We start from the raw sequence: 21,191 nt of genomic DNA, 5'->3' as shown, positions 1-21,191 counted from the left end.
CTCCGGTCAGTCTGTCTATGGACCAGCTTGCCCGCTCACCTGGGAGCGCTTCTCCGTTATCTGCCTGCTTGCCAGCCCGGAGGCTCCGTTGTCACGTGCTGTGACCACCAGCTATCTCAGAGACTCTTGCCCGCTCACCTGGGAGCGCATCTCCGTTACCTGCCTGCTTGCCAGCCCGGAGGTCCCGTTGTCTCGTGCGGTGACCACCAGCTATTCCAAAGACTCTTGCTTGCTCACCTGGGAGCACACATCTACCATCTGCCTGCTAGCCTACCCGGAGGCTCTGCCATCACAGGTCGTACCTACCCCTTACCCAGAGACTGCCCTGATCACTTGCCGTAACTCCCTGTCCGTTCACCCAGAGACTGCCACCCGCTCCCTTACAAGGGCCGCCCCCTTGTATAGTAGCTCAGAGGTTCCGCCTCCCGGACCCGTTACAATAAGTGAGTACACTATATACTAAGGGACTGTGCTATACATAATAAGTGAGTACACTATATACTAAGGGACTGTGCTATCTACTATATATAATTGTCTTATCCCGTCCGTCTGTCTGTCTGTCTGTCTGTCCTGGAAATCCCGCATCGCTCATTGGTCCGGCAGCGGCCAATCAGCGCCGCGGGATTTCGGAAAAAAGATGGCGACCGTTAGCGGCTCATTTGGCGAACGGAGGTCAGCGGCGATGCAACGGGGAGATGAGCGGCGCTAGCAGCACAACTACCCCGACCGGCGCCGCTGACCTCCATGCGGCTAACGTCGGAAGAGCAGCGGCTTGGCCCGCTGATCTCCCGACAGCAACTGTGAACGGAGGACCGGGGAGCGGCGCCGCCGGTCGGGATGCTTCTGCTGCGAGCAGCCGCTCATCTCCCGGCTTCTCGCAGCAGAAGGAGCCGCACAGGCAGCGCCGCTCCCCGGTCCTCGCTAATACGGAGCCGCACAAACAGCGCCGCTCCCGGGTCCACACTAATACGACGCTGATTGGTCGCGGTGGCCGGCCGCGACCAATCAGCGAGATGGGCGGCAAATTTAAACGCCGCTGTGCTGATTGGTCGCGGTGGCCAGCCGCGACCAATCAGCGAGATGGGCGGCAAATTTAAACACCGCTCTGCTGATTGGTCGCAGTGGCCGGCCGACCGCGACCACTCAGCGAGATGGGCGGCAAATGTAAACGCTGCTGTGCTGATTGGTCGCGGTGGCCGGCCGTGACCAATCAGCGAGATGGGCGGCAAATTTAAACGCCGCTCTGCTGATTGGTCACGGCTGGCCACCGCGACCAATCAGCGAGATGGGCGGCAAATTTAAACGCCGCTCTGCTGACTGGTTGCGGTGGCCGGCCGCGACCAATCAGCGATTTTGGTGCTAATTTGAAACACCGCTCTGCTGATTGGTCGCGGTCGCCGGCCGCTACCAATAAGCAGTATTGGCGCCAAATTTAAACCCCACTCTGCTGATTAGTCACGGTCTCCGGCCGCGACCAATCAGCGATATTGAAGCCATATTTAAACACCGCTCTGCTCATTGGTCGTGGTTACAGGTCACGAATAACCAGCATTATTGGCGACAAATTTAAACACCGCTCTGCTGATTAGTCGCGGCCGTGACCAATCACCATTATTGGCGCCAAATTTAAATAACGCTCTGCTGATTGGTCGCGACCGCCGGCCGCAACCAATCAGCATTATTGGCGCCAAATTTAAACCCCGCTCTGCTGATTAGTCGCGACCGCCGGTCGTGACCAATCTGCGATTTAGGCGCCAAATTTTAACACCGCTTTGCTAATTGGTCGCGGTTGCCGGCCTCGACCAATCAGCGATTTTGGCGCCAAATTTAAATACCGCTCTGCTGATTGCGCCCGGTCGGCCGCATACCTATTCTAGAATACCCGATGCGTTAGAATCGGGCCACCATCTAGTACATAATAAGTAAGTACACTATATACTAAGGGACTGTGCTATACATAATAAGTGAGTACACTATATACTAAGGGACTGTGCTATACATAATAAGTGAGTCCACTATATTCTAAGGGACTGTGCTATACATAATAAGTGAGTACACTATATACTAAGGGACTGTGCTATACATAATAAGTGAGTCCACTATATTCTAAGGGACTGTGCTATACATAATAAGTGAGTACACTATATACTAAGGGACTGTGCTATACATAATAAGGCTACATTCTTGTATCTGTGTGCAGTGTCGGTGTGCTGCCCTATTTTACAGACATATTGAGCATGTCCTATTCTAATCCTCAAAATTGGATCAGAACAGGACATTCTCTGACCGTCTTAGATCTCATTCTCAGATCCGTGATTTTCATGGATGTGTGAATGGATGTATAAAACTCTACGAGTCCATGGACCATTCGATAAAAAAATCTGGACATTTCTCACACAAATGTGAGAATGCAGCCTAAGGGATTTTACAGATAACATTATCACTCCAAGTCACACAGTGCAGATACAGAATAATATTTGCATCCAGGCACTTACCGCTGACGTCTCATCTGATCAGAGCCGGTTTCTGCTGTTTCTTCTCCGTCTGGTCAGACCTTCATGTCCACATCTCCCAGCCACGACTCCTCTTGTCACGATGATCTCCAGCCTAGAAAATAACAAGGTCACATATATTGTATGCATACATGTATTTCCCTCACACTGCGCCCCTGACTACAGATATGTACTCCCCCCACCATTAATATACTTATTAGCCACTTAGTAATCAAAATGTAAAGTGACAAGCAGCACTGTGCCCCCCATTAACTATAATCTCTGCCGCCCAATAACATAAATTATTCTCTGTGACTCTCCCCAATTAACTGTAAGGCTATGTGCACACGGAAAACATACAAGGCTTTACAGTACAAGCAAAGTGAAACCCCCATAATTGCTCTCTCCCAGCACCCCCATGATTGCTCTCTACCAGCACCCCCATGATTGCTCTGTCCCAGCACCCCCATCATTGCTCTGTCCCAGCACCCCCATCATTGCACTCTCTCAGCACCCCCATCATTGCTCTGTCCCACCACCCCCATCATTGCTCTGTCCCACCACCCCCATCATTGCTCTGTCCCCATTGCCACCAGCCCCGCCATTGCTCTGTCCCCATTGCCACCAGCCCCGTCATTGCTCTGTCCCCATTGCCACCAGCCCCGTCATTGCTCTGTCCCCATTGCCACCAGCCCCGTCATTGCTCTGTCCCCACTGCCACTGTGGCGCCCCTGACGGTTCAGTAGCCACAGGGGTACTGCACCTCAGTAGAGGTGTGGTATCTCCTCTTCCAGGTGGATGGAGCACTTCTCAGGACCCCACTTCACCACTCAACACTACACCACTCCTGTCCTGTAGGGGGCCTAAATGCACCAGGGTGCTGCCCCGTCCCAGGATAGAGGAGATGGGGGGAACCAAAGATAGGGGGAACCATATAGTGGGTGAGGGTGGAGTACACACTTTTAGGATGCACTAATAGCATCATATTTAACTAACGGCCATCTTAAGCTCTTGGTCTTTGATTGTGATCTTCATCACTGAACGTGGCTTTCTGTTAGAACCTGCAGTTGATTGGAGATACACGGTCCTCGTTCTCTGGCCTTGAGACAAGGAGCGGGTCTGAGTTAACCGCTGTCTCTACCCGGTCAAGGTCCCTACCTAAGAAGGCCTGGAGGGGAGTAGAGGAGACAAGCTCCACAGGCAAAAGGATCCCAGGGAGGATGCAGATGGAGCGGCATATGCCACCTGTATTTCTTCACTCTGGCCAGGCCAGAGGGACTCCTGCTGCAAGAGGGGTGACCGGCCCCCGATATCTGACTGTGTACTTCACGTCACTGTTGGAAAGCCCGGCGGCTTAGTGGATCCCAGAGGGGGACACAAGCGGGAGGAGAAGGAGAAAGTGAGGGAGAAGGAAAGGAACACATCAACGGGGTCTTGACAGGTGCTCCTGATCTATCTGGAAAGTGCTGGACCCCCTTCCTGGTGGCCGGAGCAGTGGGAAGCTTTGCTGCTAAAGTTCATCTTAATGTGAGTAAAAACCCTGCATGACTTCACACCCCGCTTCAGCCTGTTATTTACTGCGCGGCACTGCACCCACCATCCTTCCTCACACTGCCCTGAGGCCTGCTCCGCCTGCGGGGAGCCATCCCATCTTAGCTGTCAGCAAGACCGGCCTCAGTGGACCGAGACAGCGCCGGTGTATATCACCGGAAACCGTAGGTGGCGTAGTCTAAATACCACTCAACCCTGAAAGCCCATTACATCTTTTATGTGACCGCCCTGGGCACGGACCGGGTCCAGGCCACGACTGCATCCCCCCCAACATCTGACCTGGCTCCGAGTAACCCCACTTCCCAGGGTGAGGGCTGTGAGCGTCACACCACCAGCCCCGTCATTGCTCTATCCCCATTGCCACCAGCCCCATCATTGCTGTCCCCATTGCCACCAGCCCCATCATTGCTATCCCCCACCTCCCCTCATTCTCCTGTTACTCTCCTCAGCATTTCAGTAAAAAAAAAAAATAATAAAAAAAAACACAACTTACCTCTCAGCCTGCTCCACTGCAGCATCCTCCTCGTTCCCGGCAACTTTCTCCCTGACCCAGGCGCACGCTGCATGATGACGTCATCAAGCTGCGCGCGTCTGTGTCAGGGAGGAAGCGCCGGGCAGGAAGCAGAGGACAGATCCCTTCAGCTCCGCTGCCATTTTCTCCTGTCAGCAGCGGAGCTGCAGGGATCGCTCCCTGCCCGCCGCTCAATATTAGCCGCCTGGCAAGGGCCCCCCCTGACCCTCCAGGCCCCGGTGCAGCTGGGTATGTCCGCCCCTGGACTGCTATGGGGCCCCCCTGGGCTCACGGGCCCCATAGCAGTCACGTGGTCTGCCGCCATTGGCAGTCAGTACTCCGAAGTGATTCCTCTCATCACCAGTGATATCTACATGACAAACACTCAAAAAACCGAAACTTTTCTGCCCACTTCCTGTTTCCTGTCCATTATGCTCTCAGAGATACTCTCTATATGTTAATTTATGTCACTCTGCAACGCCCTGATCTTATTTCTCAGAAATCATAGCTCAGCCTCAGTAAATCATCTGGATAGGAAGTATTCGGAGACAGGAATCTTATTTAAACCAGAGTAAGAAGACAGGACAAAAAAAAGAGAAGGCAAAACAAGGGAAGAGAAGAAAATACAAGACAAAAGAAGAGAAGGAATAGAAGAGAAGACAAAACAAGATAAGAGAAGGAACAGTTCGCGAGAGATGGATCTTGACAAACTAAAAGAAAGCTTCCTCAACTTTACCCTGGATGACTGGCCTTGGGGTAATCAGGGATACTCCCGGGTTCTCCTGCAGCTCTTCGGTTACACCGGTCATGAAAGATCCTCATTCATCAACTCCTGTAAGTACGTGCTGGATGAGGGAGAGGAATTCATAGAGTATGCTAAAGCTGGAGCAGCTATAGGTGCCATAACAATGGAGAGAAAAGCCTACAACCTCACCAGGAACATCACTATAGTGGACAATAGAGGGTGCCCAACCATGAGCAGCTTCCAGAGAGCGGAAATCTACGCCCAACTGGGTGAGTGAAAACTGTTAATATTACACTCTAATACATTCCAGTAATATATTACTTACCATTGACCCATGTTCCTTCCCAGTGTGTGCTGTTGTATAAGTATGAAGGGTCATCACCAGCGACAGCCAACATTAGCATTATTATTATGATTATCATTACTGGAAAAGACTCAATTACCAATTTCCACAGTTGATCAAGATCCACAATATGCAGTATTATTAGGAAATTTGTATTTTTGATGATTAATTTAATTATTGAACTGCAGTACTGTTGGTTAAAAAACCTGAAACTTGAATATTGGAGAAAATACAATTGCACTCGCACTCTTTGGAGTCAAATCACAGCACATTATTACATTACTGAGATAGGAGATGGCATGTACTACTAATGAGATTGTTACATTACTGAGATAGGAGATGGCAGGTGCTACTAATGAGATTCTATGTAGACGGGAACAGGCCGAAGGTCTGTCATTTGCTCTTCTCTCCTCCCTCTACAATCTCATGAGTAGCAGCTGCCATCTCCTATCTCAGTAATTTAACAATCTGTCTTCACCGAATACAGATTTTACTTGTTAACTGAGAATTTTGATAAATGACCGATCAATCCTGATGGAGAAAGAGGCAGATTTCTCTGATAAGATATACTTCACAGTTTCTTATTTCCATGTGCTCTTTTGATTTATGAAATAAAAATGAAAATGACTGTTACTCTTTATGAACTTTCCTGGCCCTGAGCAGTGGAGACCTCAATTCTTTACAGCTATTCGTGTTTCTGGAGAGACGCAGACTTTTTCCTGCTCCACTGCCGAAGGAGAATGACTTCTAATCACCGGCAGGAGGTTTGGGAGATGATTTTGATTACTCTTCAACCTGAAAAGGTCCATCAAGCTCCTCTATATTGATCCCACCCATAGTAGTGCCCACCTCCACCTCGCTGATGTCTAAGGGGAAGTGTAGGTGATCAGGTGCTGATCCAGCCCGGTCCGTCCATCTGCTCCATCCAGAGTCGTCTCATCTCATTAGCCCATAAAACCTGGGAACAATCTGTCAGATATTTCTAGTATGGCACAACAGCAAACCTGCCAAGACACCAAAATTGACATCCTAAGCAAGGAGAGGCTATTTAGAGAAGCAGCAGAGAGGTCTATGGTCACTGTGGAGGAGCTGCAGAGATCCACAGCTCAGGGGTGGAGAATCTGTCCACAGGACAACTATTAGTGGTAAAAACCAAGACATTTTTTAAAGCCATGAGAAGTCCTGTTTGCAGTTTACAAAAAGCCATGTAGAGGACACAGCGAGCATGTGGTGGAAGCTCTGGTCAGATGGGACCAAAGGAGAACTTTTTGGGCTAAATGCATCACTCTGAAAACTCCTTCCCCACCGTCACACATGGTGGTGGCAGCATCCTGCTGCGGGGAGGCTTTTCTCCAGCAGGGGCAGGGAAGCTGGTCAGAGAAGCTGGGAAGATGGATGAAGCTAAATACAGGACAATCCTGGAGGAAAAAAAGTTGGGAGGATGCAAAAGATTTGAGACTGGGGTGTAGGTTCACCTTCCAGCAGGAAAACGACCCTAAACCACCTGCTATAGCTACAATGGAGGGTTTAGTTCAGCGCATATTCCTGTGTGTGAATGGCGCAGTCACAGTCCAGACCCAAATCCCAGAGAATCTGTGACAAGACGTGAAAATCACTGATCACAGACGTCTCCATCCTATCTCACTGAGTAAGGCCACCTTCCCATGTCCGTTTTGTATGTCTGTATGCAGTCCGTTTTTTAAGGGCCACAAATACTGACATCCGCTTCCCCATTGTATTCAATTGCTGTGTGCACATGTCAGGTTTTTTACATGGACCTTGTGTCCATGTGAAAACTCCCAGACATGTCAGATTTTTTTGCGCAGCAAGCACAAAATGTGTGCTGCACACGTGCACACTAATGACACGTGGATTACATCATCTGTCATCAGCGTGACATGTACCGGCGCCTGGGAATCAGTGGTACAGTTCGCGCTGATCCCCGGCGTCAGCTGCTGGAGAAAACTCTCATCATTGAGATCAGTGTGAGCAGGAGACAATGTTGAGCGTTAGATTCAGCCCCCGCTGTCTACATCAAGTGTAAAATTAAGAATTAAAAAAAAAACACTTTATACTCTCCTTAACTTCTTATATCCTGAAGCCATTGTCCCCTGTAAATAATCAAAAATAAAAAACAACATCCCTCACCTGTCCGAAGTGGCAAGAATCCATAGTGTCCATCTCTGTGATATTTTATTTACAGCCTGAACAGTGGCATGATGCTACCGTTCAGGCTGCAAACTATGAGACAATGAGGTGCTGCGAGCGCAGCTTCAGTGACGGGCGGTGACATCATACAGGGTACCGCCGGTCACTGGAGCTGCTTTCCCAGGCTCACTTCACTGTGAGCCGGGATGATGAACTGCAGTGACCTCAGTGAGATCACCGCTAGCACTGTGAGAAAATTCTCATGGTGCTCGTGGTGATCCCATTGAGGTCACCGCAGTTCATCGTTCTGGCTCACAGTGAAGTGAGCATGAGAACGCAGTTCCAGGTACCCTGTATGATGCCAGAGATGGATTACAGCGTGGGACAGTATGTCAGACAGATATTATGGTATTATATAGTATATGGTATTATAGTATTATGGTTATTTTTTTTTCTGTTTTTGTTTTTTTTACAGTGGGCAATGGCATCAGATGATTAGGGAGTTGGGTGGGACTGCTGTTCACCATATCTCCACCCTAAGGTGTAGTTGAGGAGGTAAAAGTGAAGCCTCTGGACTTAATTATGGTTCTGTGGGCTCTGAAGGAAAGTGGATCTAAAGAGGTGGGCTCTTGTTTAAAAGAGCCAGACCCTGATTTCAGAGAGGGCAGACCCCGCAGTTATATGGACTGTAATGTATGCTGTTTATTTAGGCCAACAAGACTGAATATGTTTATTTTGTTTTAGACTGGTTTGAGGCATGTTTAAATAAACCAGATGAAGATTTAAACGAAAAGCATGACTACCTCAATATATATATGTACATACATAATTTGATTCTACATCACATCACCTAGAGACAGGCGGTCATGGATTTATTTTGAACATTTAGCTTTTTTCCTCTAAACAGAATGTAAAAAACTAAGTGTGAGCGTTGCCTAAGACGTTAATGATCACATACAACATGACCATATACAGGTGGGACATACACATTACCCCTTCATATCACATCAATGAGACACTTCATCTTCTCACACACGAGAACCCCCAATTTGTCTGGACATCCCCATTATAAGACTTATAAGATGGACACTTATTACACAGAATCCAGTAAATGTTTTTTGTTTATAGGAAACTTCTTCCCCATTGGTGAGAAGGTGGAGTGGATGACAAACTTCACAGACATGATGTGCAGACTGGAAGACGCCGAACTGAACCCAAACTACTCCGACTTTATTGTCCCCATCCTCATATACAGGTGAGCGGCCACAGACACAGCAATATCAGTCTGATTATAATATGACTCAGGGTCATGTCCACAGAAGAACAAACCCGACAAGTTCTGGAGTCAATCACATATTAGAGACCACAGAGAAATATAGACATCCAGAGACGGAGACACAAGGAGGCAGAGATGGGATTCCTGCAGCTGCCGACCCGTGTGCTAGGGCTTGCCAAGAGCAGCATTCCTTATAATGACTTCTACCAGAATAAAGGTAGAGCATTGCTAGGGTAAGGTTGCAATTACGGATTAGTGAGGGTTTGAGACTTGACCCACCTACCACCACCGATCAGCTGCCAAATGTGAACTGTGAAGGAAGCTTATGTGATCAGCTTCTATATGGAGGTAAGTTCTAGCCTGCATGTCGTCTATATAGATTTTTTAAAGGCGTTTCAAACAGTGCCACATAAAAGGTTGGTAGATAAAATGAAAGACGTGGGACTAGGGGAAATATAACTGGGTTAACAAGTGGCTCAGTCATATGAAACAAAGGGTGATTATTAATGGAACACACTCGGATTGGGTTTACAGTGGGGTACCACAGGAGTCAGTATTGGGACCTCTTTTTTAAAATATTAATGACCTTATAGAGGGCATACAGAGTAGAATTACAGTAGCTGCAGATGATACTAAACTCTGTAGGATAATCAACACAAAGGTGTATAATTTAATATTACAGTAGGATTTGTATAAGCGTGAGGCTTGGGCTGAGACATGGCAATTAATGTACCTGTACCTCAATGGAATAGGAGCTTTTATTTTCACCCTTAATTTCACCACCATCATTATAATCATAGCCATCACCATTATTATCATCATTACAATCACAGTCTTGGTTTATTTTTTCATTTCTACAGCGCTACATGTTGGTTTGGTGAGGATGGGAGACAAGAACTGTATGAGCTTCTGAAGAATTCTGTGAAGATGACAGGTAATGTGGTTTGTAGTGAAGAGCAGACACATCGAGATCCTCGGACTTTATATATTGTATTCTTGAATTTCTTGATGACATTTTGTGTTATACTATTGTTCCCATTAGTCCTTTCCCATACTTGGTGTTACTCTCTGTACCCTGATATACGGCTGCTGCCAAGTTCAGAGAGTAAGAGCAAGTCTGAGGAACGTATTATGGGAGCAGTAGTATAACACAAAATGTCATCTATGTATTCAGGAAGAATTACAATAAATTGTGATCTTATATCCTGTCAGGCAAAAGGTATTTTTGCCCGAGTTTTTAAAAATGAGAGATGTTTTAAAAAAGGAAAAAAAACCCACCCCCTATCTGTTTGTAAGTGAAGACACAGAACTCACTTTTGCTTTTCCCCAAACCAGGAATTTTTATGACCCGCCATAAAACCTCAGCCCAGGGCAAGCGCTGGTACAAACCGGAAAATCCCTCCAAAAAATCCCATTGTTTAATTGTACAAACGTTTTATGCCAATTTTAATCACGCACAGGTCTGACAGAAACATCGGAACCACGTTTTTTGAATGCTCACCTTTTTCCCATTACAATAGTATAACTTGCATAACTGAGGAATGACCGGGAACTGAGATAATGGATTCTGAGCTTCTGAGCGTCATAGAGGTTTCATATTTAATATCTATCTTCATGAATATTGGTGACGGTCAAGATGATGTCTCCCTCTTGGATGTGGGACCCCCCCACACCAAGATATGGAATCTGAAGGATCTTTTAGGTCTTCTGCAGCTGGGTGGGCTCGCAAAGCCGAGCCCCCCTTGTAAGGTAAATAAGGGGTGTTCCCCAGAGTTTTGGCTGCTTACTAAAAAGCAAATCGGCCATTTTCAGGTCCTTCTTCTCAGGGACGTCGAACGCACGCACATCACGCGGCGTAAGAAGAATCACCTCTAATTTCCGGGGAGCCGTCCCCCCCACAGAATCTGAGACCATCACCTTGTGAAGCAGGTTTTGCTATTACTTATCCCTTTTATTTTAATAACTGTTTATGCATACATGTAAATTGTCTCCTTTATAATATCTTGTATATATTTTGTAAACACTGCCCACCTTTCGGGAGTAAATCATTAATTATTTACCAGTTTCTTTCTTCTTGTCCTATGTCGAGCAAACACGTTCCTCACCCGCTAATTCACGTTACCTACCAGGTACCCGATCCACCTGTTAAGCGATCGGTGGTGGCAGTATACCAGTATTTATGTGATATTGTGGTTTGAGGGTGGCTGGTCGGAGGTATATATACGTTCCTGGAAGGAACTGGTGGTATATATACGTCCTGTCACATCACGTGCCACAATAGTCGACATAAATTAGAGCAGCTGCACCCGTGCTTATCCTCTGTCAATACCGTGTTTGACCAGCAGGATAAGGGGGCGCCAGAGAGCTGCAAGGTCTGACCCAACAGTGGGTGTTGTTTTCATGACAAATTGGTGGCAAGCGGTGGGATCATAGGACATTAGTGATCTGGTTTGAGCAATCATTCCTCTCACTAAAAACTTGCACAAAAGTTTTGAAGATCGAACTCAGTGTTTATTAGATCTGAGACAATACTGTATGTGTAGCAGTTACCCCTACCCTTCTTCGCTTTTTCTTTTCTATTCTTATTTTGGTGATCATGGTCGTAGTTGGGGAGTCCTGGTATCACCAGCAGAAAAAGGACACTCTTACTGGAATATGTATAACCAAAGGCATTGACCCCCACGGCAAAAGCAAAGAACAAATGATTTCTGAACTGTTACAAGGTGCTGCAGAGCCCGTCCGACAGCAGAGCCTTGATGAGGGGGCGGCCAGCCAAGGCCCAGATGGCGCTGCTGCCGGGGTCCAACCGGTGATTGCCAGCCATACCCACAACCAGGGTAGTGTGGACCCCCACCTGCAGATGGCCTTGGAGGAGCTCGCCACAGACAATCATGATGGACGACTGGAGCTGATCCTGAAATTCCAGGAGCGGGCTGAGCGACAAGCCCAAGCTGACCGAGAGGCTGCGGAGCGACAAGCCCAAGCTGACCGAGAGGCTGCTGAGCGACAAGCTGACCGACAACACCAGCTGGAGCTAGCCCGGATTCAGAAGGAGTCGCCCTCTACGCAGACCCGTGAGTCCAACAGTGCCAGCTGCTTTAAACCTCGTCCTGAGCACTTCCCTGTGATGGAAAAGGATGGGGACTTGGACACATTTCTGCGAGGCTTTGAAAAGGCCTGCAGGCAGTATCAGCTGCCCACCGACCAATGGGCAAGATATTTGACTCCAGGGCTCCGAGGAAAAGCTTTGGAGGTGTTTGCTTCCCTCCCTCGAGAGCAGGATGGAGACTATGAGGCCGTCAAGCAGGCCCTGATAAAAAAGTACCAGCTGACTCCGGAGGTTTACCGGAAAAAATTCAGAACCCTCCAACGTGGACCACAGGACACCTACCGTGATGTGGTAGACGGGCTCAGAATCAACTTTGAGCAGTGGATCCAAGGACTGTCAGCGACCACCTTTGAGCAGCTAAAGGACCTGATGGTGAAAGACCAGTTCCTGCATCTGTGTCCGACTGAGGTACGGCAGTTCGTGATGGATCGGGAGCCACCTGATGCCAATAAAGCAGCGCAGATCGCAGACACCTACGAGGCCAACCGGAGACCAGAGGTGCGGAAGCCGGTCGTCGCCAGCTGGAAAGGGGGTAAGCCATCAACCACCATCCCTGCCCCTGCCAGCCGACCTTCCGGAGGCCTTTTTCCCGTTGCCAAGGCCCTGCCTGCATCCGATACCCGCAGGTGTTATTCCTGCAACCAGACTGGTCATCTCAGCGCCACTTGCCCAGAGAAGCAGAGGAAGAACCCCCCATCCAAGGCCCCAGGGCCTAATGCTTCAGTTCTTTTGGTGGGTGGGCCGGTTGGGAGGGCCTGTGAAAACTTTCAGTCTGTCAGGGTGGGGAACACTCTCACTGTAGGCCTCAAGGACACTGGGGCCGAACGAACCCTCATCCGACCCGAACTGGTGTCCCCTGAAGCGCTTATTCCAGGAAAGACCCTGACTGTCACTGGGATTGGGGGCGTCCGATGCCCCTTGCCCATGGCCTGGGTTTTTATTGATTGGGGTGCGGGGAGTGGGGTGAAGGAAGTGGGAGTATCCAAAAACCTACCTGCAAATGTTTTGTTGGGAACTGATTTGGGGAGGATGTTTGCTTATTATGTCCCTGACACCCCTCCCCGATCTGATACGGTTGGTAAGGTTAATGCTGATAATGTGAATGTCAAGGCTTTACCTGATGATGATGATGATGATGATGATGATGATGATGATGATAATGATGTTGTTGTATTGGAAGGTGCAGGAGAACTCAGCCATGTCACTCTGCGGGGTGATGTTGCTGAGGATCCCCTAGCAGGAGCAAATGTCAGTGCCAAGGGTAATGGGGAGAGGCACGAGGACCATGAAGCAGGTGGTGCTGTGCCAGTGACCAGTGTCACAACAGAAGGTGACCTGGCTGATGGTAGCTGCCGCATACGTAGCACTGTGCCTGAGGTAATGGAGGATGATGGAGAAGTAGTTCTCATGGCCTCTCAGGCTAATGAGACGGTGTTATTCCCCGGGGACACGGCCTATATAGCCGCTGTTACCCGCAGTCAGAGTGCCCAGAATGCAAGTAACGCCCTGCCTTCTGGACCCTCCTCGGACAGAGGAATAACAGGATCAGGTATGGACCCAGAGCCGGTCCCAGAGGGTCCTAGTGAGGACGTGGCCTTAACCTCACTTCTGGCTTCCTCCAGCCAGGAGTTTCAGGCAGCTCTGCACTCAGATGCTAGCCTGGAGACGTTAAGGAGCCTCGCGGAGAAACCCACCTCCGAGTCGGATAAGGAGAGGGTATTCTGGGACCAAGGGAGGTTGTACCGGGAGACAGTTCCCTGTACACCCCAACAGGAGTGGCTGAGGGAAAGACAGCTGGTCGTCCCCTACCAATTCAGGGATGAGTTGTTGCGGATCGCCCATGAAATTCCACTCGCTGGACACTTGGGGGTCAGCAAAACCAAGGCCCGGCTGTCTCATCACTTTTATTGGCCCAAAATGAGGACAGATGTGGTGAACTACTGTCGATCCTGTACCACTTGTCAAAGAGTGGGAAAGTCAGGGCTGGCCCCCAAAGCCCCCCTGATCTCTTTGCCAGTGCTAGAGGAGCCTTTCCAGAGGATTGCTGTGGACATTGTGGGACCACTGGCCATACCCAGCAGCTCTGGAAAACGATTCATCCTTACCATGGTAGACTATGCTACCCGGTATCCGGAGGCAGTAGCCCTGTCCTCAATTAGGGCGGATAAGGTGGCGGACGCCCTCTTGGCCATCTTTTCGCGAGTAGGATTTCCCAGGGAGATGCTTACCGACCAGGGGACTCAGTTCATGTCACGCTTAATGGAGGCCCTATATAAGAAAATGCAGGTGCAGCATTTGGTATCGAGTGCGTATCACCCACAGACCAATGGTTTGTGTGAGCGATTCAACGGTACCCTCAAACAGATGTTAAAAATGCTGGTTGAGACCCAGGGTCGCGACTGGGAGCGTTACCTCCCACACCTGCTATTTGCTTACAGAGAGGTTCCACAGGCCTCGACGGGGTTCTCCCCCTTTGAGCTCCTGTATGGCAGGCGTGTCCGAGGACCCCTTGGGTTGATAAGGGAATTCTGGGAAGAAGAGCCGAGCTCCCCAGGAGTGTCCATCGTGGAGTATGTCATGCGCTTCCGTGACAAGATGCAGACCTTGACGCAGTTGGTGCATGACAACATGGCGCAAGCCCAGGCTGACCAGAAGCATTGGTACGACCAGAACGCCCGAGAACGGACCTACCAGGTGGGTCAGAAGGTGTGGGTGCTGGTCCCCGTACCAAAGGACAAGCTTCAGGCGGCCTGGGAAGGCCCGTACGTCATTCACCAACAGCTCAACCCGGTCACCTACGTGATCACACTGGACCACGAGCGGGGTAGGCGGAAGGCGTTTCACGTTAATATGATGAAGGCTCATCAAGAACGTGGAACCTGCGTCCTACCGGTCTGCAACCTGCCCGAGGATGGGGAGGATGACCCCCTCTTGGACATGCTCGCCCAAGCGAAGGCCAGCGGGTCCCTAGAGGATGTAGAGCTAAGCGACTTGCTATCCGCAGACCAGAGGTCTCAGATGCAAGCAGTGCTGAAACCCTTCCAAGCAGTGTTCATCAACCTGCCTGGCAGGACTGAAGTGGCGGTCCATGAAGTGGACACCGGGAATCATGCCCCACTCCGGCGGACAGCCTATCGAATCTTCGACGAGGTGCAGCATGTCATGCGCCAGGAGGTCGAGGAGATGCTGCAGTTGGGGGTGATTAAGCGGTCCAAGAGCGCGTGGGCCTCACCTGTAGTCCTGGTGCCTAAGAAGGACCGGACCACCCGGTTCTGTGTGGACTACAGGGGGCTCAACGCTATCACCGCCTCTGACGCACAACCAATGCCACGCATTGAGGAGCTGCTGGAGCGGTTAGCCAGCGCGAGCTATCTCTCCATTATGGATTTGAGTCGGGGATATTGGCAGATTCCCTTGAGCCCCGGGGCCCAGGAGAAGTCCGCCTTTATCACCCCCTTCGGATTGTATGAATCCACGGTCATGCCCTTCGGCATGAAAAATGCCCCTGCCACGTTCCAGCGAATGGTCAACCACCTGCTCCAGGGACTGGAGAGGTACGCAGTAGCGTACCTGGATGACATTGCCATCTTCAGTCCCACCTGGGAGGATCACCTCGAGCATCTGCAGCAGGTGCTCGGGCGCATTCACCAGGCGGGCTTGACCATCAAGCCGGGAAAGTGCCAGATGGGCATGAACGAGGTCCACTACCTGGGGCACCGGGTAGGTGGGGGTACTCTGAAGCCAGAGCCTGGGAAGGTGGACGCTATCGTGTCCTGGCCCACCTCCAGGACCAAGAAGCAGGTGCAGTCCTTCTTGGGCACCGCAGGGTACTATAGACGCTTTGTGCAGGACTATAGTAGCCTTGCGAAGCCCTTGACAGACCTCACCAGGAAGAGCCTACCACATTCCGTCAAATGGACGGATGAATGCGAGGTGGCCTTTAGGGCTTTGAAGACTGCCCTGAGCAGCTCTCCTGTACTAAAGGCGGTCGACGGCACACGGCCACTCTTAGTACAGACCGACGCCAGTGAATTTGGCCTCGGTGCTGTACTCAGCCAGGTCGACTCGGGGAACCAAGAACACCCCGTGTTGTACCTAAGACGGAAACTGCTGCCGAGGGAAGTGGCCTATTACACCATAGAGAAGGAGTGCCTGGCCATTGTATGGGCCCTCAACCGCTTACAGCCTTACTTGTACGGGCGCCCCTTCACTGTCGTGACTGACCACAACCCCCTGAGTTGGCTGCACACCATGTCAGGTGCCAACGGAAGGTTGTTACGCTGGAGCCTCACCCTCCAGCAGTACGACTTTACTGTTCAACACCGCAAGGGCAGCGAGCATGGCAATGCCGATGGGTTGTCCCGGCGAGGGGAGCCTCCAGACATACGCTTGGAGGAGTACCAGAAGGTCCTACCTCCATAGCGCAGTCAAAAAGGGGGAGGTGTCAGGCAAAAGGTATTTTTGCCCGAGTTTTTAAAAATGAGAGATGTTTTAAAAAAGGAAAAAAAAACCCACCCCCTATCTGTTTGTAAGTGAAGACATAGAACTCACTTTTGCTTTTCCCCAAACCAGGAATTTTTATGACCCGCCATAAAACCTCAGTCCAGGGCAAGCGCTGGTACAAACCGGAAAATCCCTCCAAAAAATCCCATTGTTTAATTGTACAAACGTTTTATGCCAATTCTAATCACGCACAGGTCTGACAGAAACATCGGAACCACGTTTTTTGAATGCTCACCTTTTGCCCATTACAATAGTATAACTTGCATAACTGAGGAAGGACCGGGAACTGAGATAATGGATTCTGAGCGTCTGAGCGTCATAGAGGTTTCATATTTAATATCTATCTTCATGAATATTGGTGACGGTCAAGATGATGTCTCCCTCTTGGATGTGGGACCCCCCCACACCAAGATATGGAATCTGAAGGATTTTTTAGGTCTTCTGCAGCCGGGTGGGCTCGCAAAGCCGAGCCCCCTTGTAAGGTAAATAAGGGGTGTTCCCCAGAGTTTTGGCTGCTTACTAAAAAGCAAATCGGCCATTTTCAGGTCATTCTTCTCGGGGACGTCGAACGCACACACATCACGCGGCGTAAGAAGAATCACCTCTAATTTCCGGGGAGCCGTCCCTCCCACAGAATCTGAGACCATCACCTTGTGAAGCAGGTTTTGCTATTACTTATCCCTTTTATTTTAATAACTGTTTATGCATACATGTAAATTGTCTCCTTTATAATATCTTGTATATATTTTGTAAACACTGCCCCCCTTTTGGGAGTAAATCATTAATTATTTACCAGCTTCGTCCTTCTTGTCCTATGTCGAGCAAACACGTTCCTCACCTGCTAATTCACGTTACCTACCAGGTACCCGATCCACCTGTTAAGCGATCGGTGGTGGCAGTATACCAGTATTTATGTGATATTGTGGTTTGAGGGTGGCTGGTCGGAGGTATATATACGTTCCTGGAAGGAACTGGTGGTATATATACGTCCTGTCACATCACGTGCCACAATAGTCGACATAAATTAGAGCAGCTGCACCCGTGCTTATCCTCTGTCAATACCGTGTTTGACCAGCAGGATAAGGGGGCGCCAGAGAGCTGCAAGGTCTGACCCAAGCGTGGGTGTTGTTTTCATGACATATCCGCTCACATCTGTGTCTCTTGCAGGAGTCGTCCCCATCATTGTCATTACCAAAAAAAACAGTGGAGACTTTATTAAGATTGAGAATGAGTTCAAGCTGATGGGAGCCGAGGTTGTAATATCTATAGAGAACTACACGGAGGAAGATCATATCAAAACTCGGGTGAAAACCAAAGACATCCTGACCATTCTTCATAATGCTCTGGAAGACGTAAAACAGGGCCGGCTCCAGGTTTTTCTGGGCCCCGGGCGAAAGAGTCTCAGTGGCCCCTTTAGCACATACCACGATTCATGATGCAGAGATACGGCGGAGAAATATATATATATATAGTACAATGCAAAGATGTCACTTCTTACATTACATGAGTGATATCTATAGTAAATTCCACAATAGCTCAGAAACCGGCGAATCGCTCCACACAGAATACTGGCCCCCATATAAGGCTCCATACGGAATACTGGCCCCCATATAACGCTCCATACGGAATACTGGCCCCCATATAAGGCCCCATACAGAATACTGGCCCCCATATAAGGCCCCATACGGAATACTGGCCCCCATATAAGGCCCCATACGGAATACTGGCCCCCATATAAGGCCCCATACGGAATACTGGCCCCCATATAAGGCCCCATACGGAATACTGGCCCCCATATAAGGCCCCATACGGAATACTGGCCCCCATATAAGGCCCCATACGGAATACTGGCCCCCATATAAGGCCCCATACGGAATACTGGCCCCCATATAAGGCCCCATACGGAATACTGGCCCCCATATAAGGCTCCATACGGAATACTGGCCCCCATATAAGGCTCCATACGGAATACTGGCCCCCATATAAGGCCCCATACGGAATACTGGCCCCCATATAAGGCCCCATACGGAATACTGGCCCCCATATAAGGCTCCATACGGAATACTGGCCCCCATATAAGGCTCCATACGGAATACTGGCCCCCATATAAGGCCCCATACGGAATACTGGCCCCCATATAAGGCCCCATAAGGAATACTAGCCCCCATATAAGGCCCCATAAGGAATACTGGCCCCCATATAAGGCCCCATACGGAATACTGGCCCCCATATAAGGCTTCATACGGAATACTGGCCCCCATATAAGGCTCCATGAGGAATACTGACCCCCATATAAGGCCCCATACGGAATACTGGCCCCCATATAATGCTTCATACGGAATACTGGCCCCCATATAAGGCCCCATACGGAATACTGGCCCCCATATAAGGCCCCATACGGAATACTGGCCCCCATATAACACTCCATACGGAATACTGGCCCCCATATAAGGCCCCATACGGAATACTGGCCCCCATATAAGGCCCCATACGGAATACTGGCCCCCATATAAGGCCCCATACGGAATACTGGCCCCCATATAAGGCCCCATACAGAATACTGGCCCCCATACAGAATACTGGCCCCCATATAAGGCCCCATACAGAATACTGGCCCCCATATAATGCTTCATACGGAATACTGGCCCCCATATAAGGCCCCATACGGAATACTGGCCCCCATATAAGGCCCCATAAGGAATACTAGCCCCCATATAAGGCCCCATAAGGAATACTGGCCCCCATATAAGGCCCATTACGGAATACTGGCCCCCATATAAGGCTCCATGAGGAATACTGACCCCCATATAAGGCCCCATACGGAATACTGGCCCCCATATAAGGCCCCATACGGAATACTGACCCCCATATAAGGCCCCATAAGGAATACTAGCCCCCATATAAGGCCCCATAAGGAATACTGGCCCCCATATAAGGCCCCATACGGAATACTGGCCCCCATATAATGCTTCATACGGAATACTGGCCCCCATATAAGGCCCCATACGGAATACTGGCCCCCATATAAGGCCCCATACGGAATACTGGCCCCCATATAAGGCTCCATGCGGAATACTAACCCCCATATAAGGCTCCATGCGGAATACTGGCCCCCATATAAGGCTCCATGCGGAATACTGGCCCCCATATAAGGCTCCATACGGAATACTGGCCCCCATATAAGGCTCCATACGGAATACTGGCCCCCATATAAGGCCCCATACGGAATACTGGCCCCCATATAAGGCTCCATACGGAATACTGGCCCCCATATAAGGCTCCATACGGAATACTGGCCCCCATATAAGGCTCCATACGGAATACTGGCCCCCATATAAGGCTCAAAACGGAATACTGGCCCCCATATAAGGCTCCATACGGAATACTGGCCCCCATACGGAATACTGGCCCCATATAAGGCTCCATACGGAATACTGGCCCCCATATAAGGCTCCATACGGAATACTGGCCCCCATATAAGGCCCCATACGGAATACTGGCCCCCATATAAGGCTCCATACGGAATACTGGCCCCCATATAAGGCTCCATACGGAATACTGGCCCCCATACGGAATACTGGCCCCCATATAAGGCTCCATATGGAATACTGGCCTCCATATAAGGCTCCATACGGAATACTGGCCCCCATATAAGGCTCCATACAGAATACTGGCCCCCATATAAGGCTCCATACAGAATACTGGCCCCCATATAACGCTCCATACAGGATACTGGTCCCCTTATAAAGCTCCATACAGGATACTGGCCCCCATATAAAGCTCCATACAGGATACTGGTCCCTTTATAAAACTCCATACAGGATACTGGCCCCCATATAACGCTCCATACAGGATACCGGTCCCCTTATAACGCTCCATACAGGATACTGGCCCCCATATAATGCTGCATGCAGGCTGTTACCCCCCACATAATGCCCCATACAGGCCCCCCCCTTTTAATGCTCCATGCAGGCTGTTACCCCCCACATAATGCCCCATACAGGCTGCCCCCCCCTTATAATGCTCCATGCAGGCTGTTCCCCCCCACATAATGCCCCATACAGGCCCCCCCCCCCATTTTAATGCTCCATGCAGGCTGTTACCCCCCACATAATGCCCCATACAAGCTGCCCCCCCCTTTATAATGCCCCATGCAAGCTGTCACCCCCCCCTCTTTATAATGCCCCATGCAGGATGGCCCCCCCTCTCTTTATACTGCCCCATGCAGGCTGTCACCCCCCCCCTCTTTATAATGCCCCATGCAGGCTGTCACCCCCCCTCTTTATAATGCCCCATGCAGGATGGCCCCCCCTCTCTTTATAATGCCCCATGCAGGCTGTCACCCCCCCCTCTTTATAATGCCCCATGCAGGATGGCCCCCCCTCTCTTTATAATGCCCCATGCAGGCTGTCACCCCCCCTCTTTATAATGCCCCATGCAGGCTGTCACCCCCCCTCTTTATAATGCCCCATGCAGGATGTGCCCCCTTCTCTTTATACTGCCCCATGCCTCC

At 50.0% G+C, this 21,191-nt stretch overlaps 1 protein-coding gene across 2 annotated transcripts in view; it reads left to right on the top strand.

Moving 5' to 3' along the window:
- LOC141161280 (uncharacterized) overlaps window positions 1-18,494 on the top strand; it is a 91,551-nt gene extending 73,057 nt beyond the window's left edge. Inside the window, exons 1-4 of one of the 2 annotated variants that reach the window (XM_073646082.1) lie at window positions 4,524-5,568; window positions 8,919-9,045; window positions 9,927-10,000; window positions 17,846-18,494. In XM_073646082.1, the coding sequence (XP_073502183.1) occupies window positions 5,250-5,568; window positions 8,919-9,045; window positions 9,927-10,000; window positions 17,846-18,114 (789 nt within the window). In that variant the 5' untranslated portion in view covers window positions 4,524-5,249 and the 3' untranslated portion in view covers window positions 18,115-18,494. Of the gene's footprint in view, window positions 1-4,523; window positions 5,569-8,918; window positions 9,046-9,926; window positions 10,001-17,845 lie in introns of those variants that run through there. The other variant, XM_073646083.1, reaches the window with a different exon arrangement.
- Window positions 18,495-21,191: the final 2,697 nt, after the last annotated feature.

The sequence above is a fragment of the Phyllobates terribilis genome, unplaced genomic scaffold, assembly GCF_046119375.1.
Source record: "Phyllobates terribilis strain yellow unplaced genomic scaffold, ASM4611937v1 Scaffold_9__5_contigs__length_417890890, whole genome shotgun sequence".
Taxonomy (NCBI): Eukaryota; Metazoa; Chordata; class Amphibia; order Anura; family Dendrobatidae; genus Phyllobates; species Phyllobates terribilis.
This window is presented reverse-complemented; position numbering and strand designations above follow the sequence as displayed.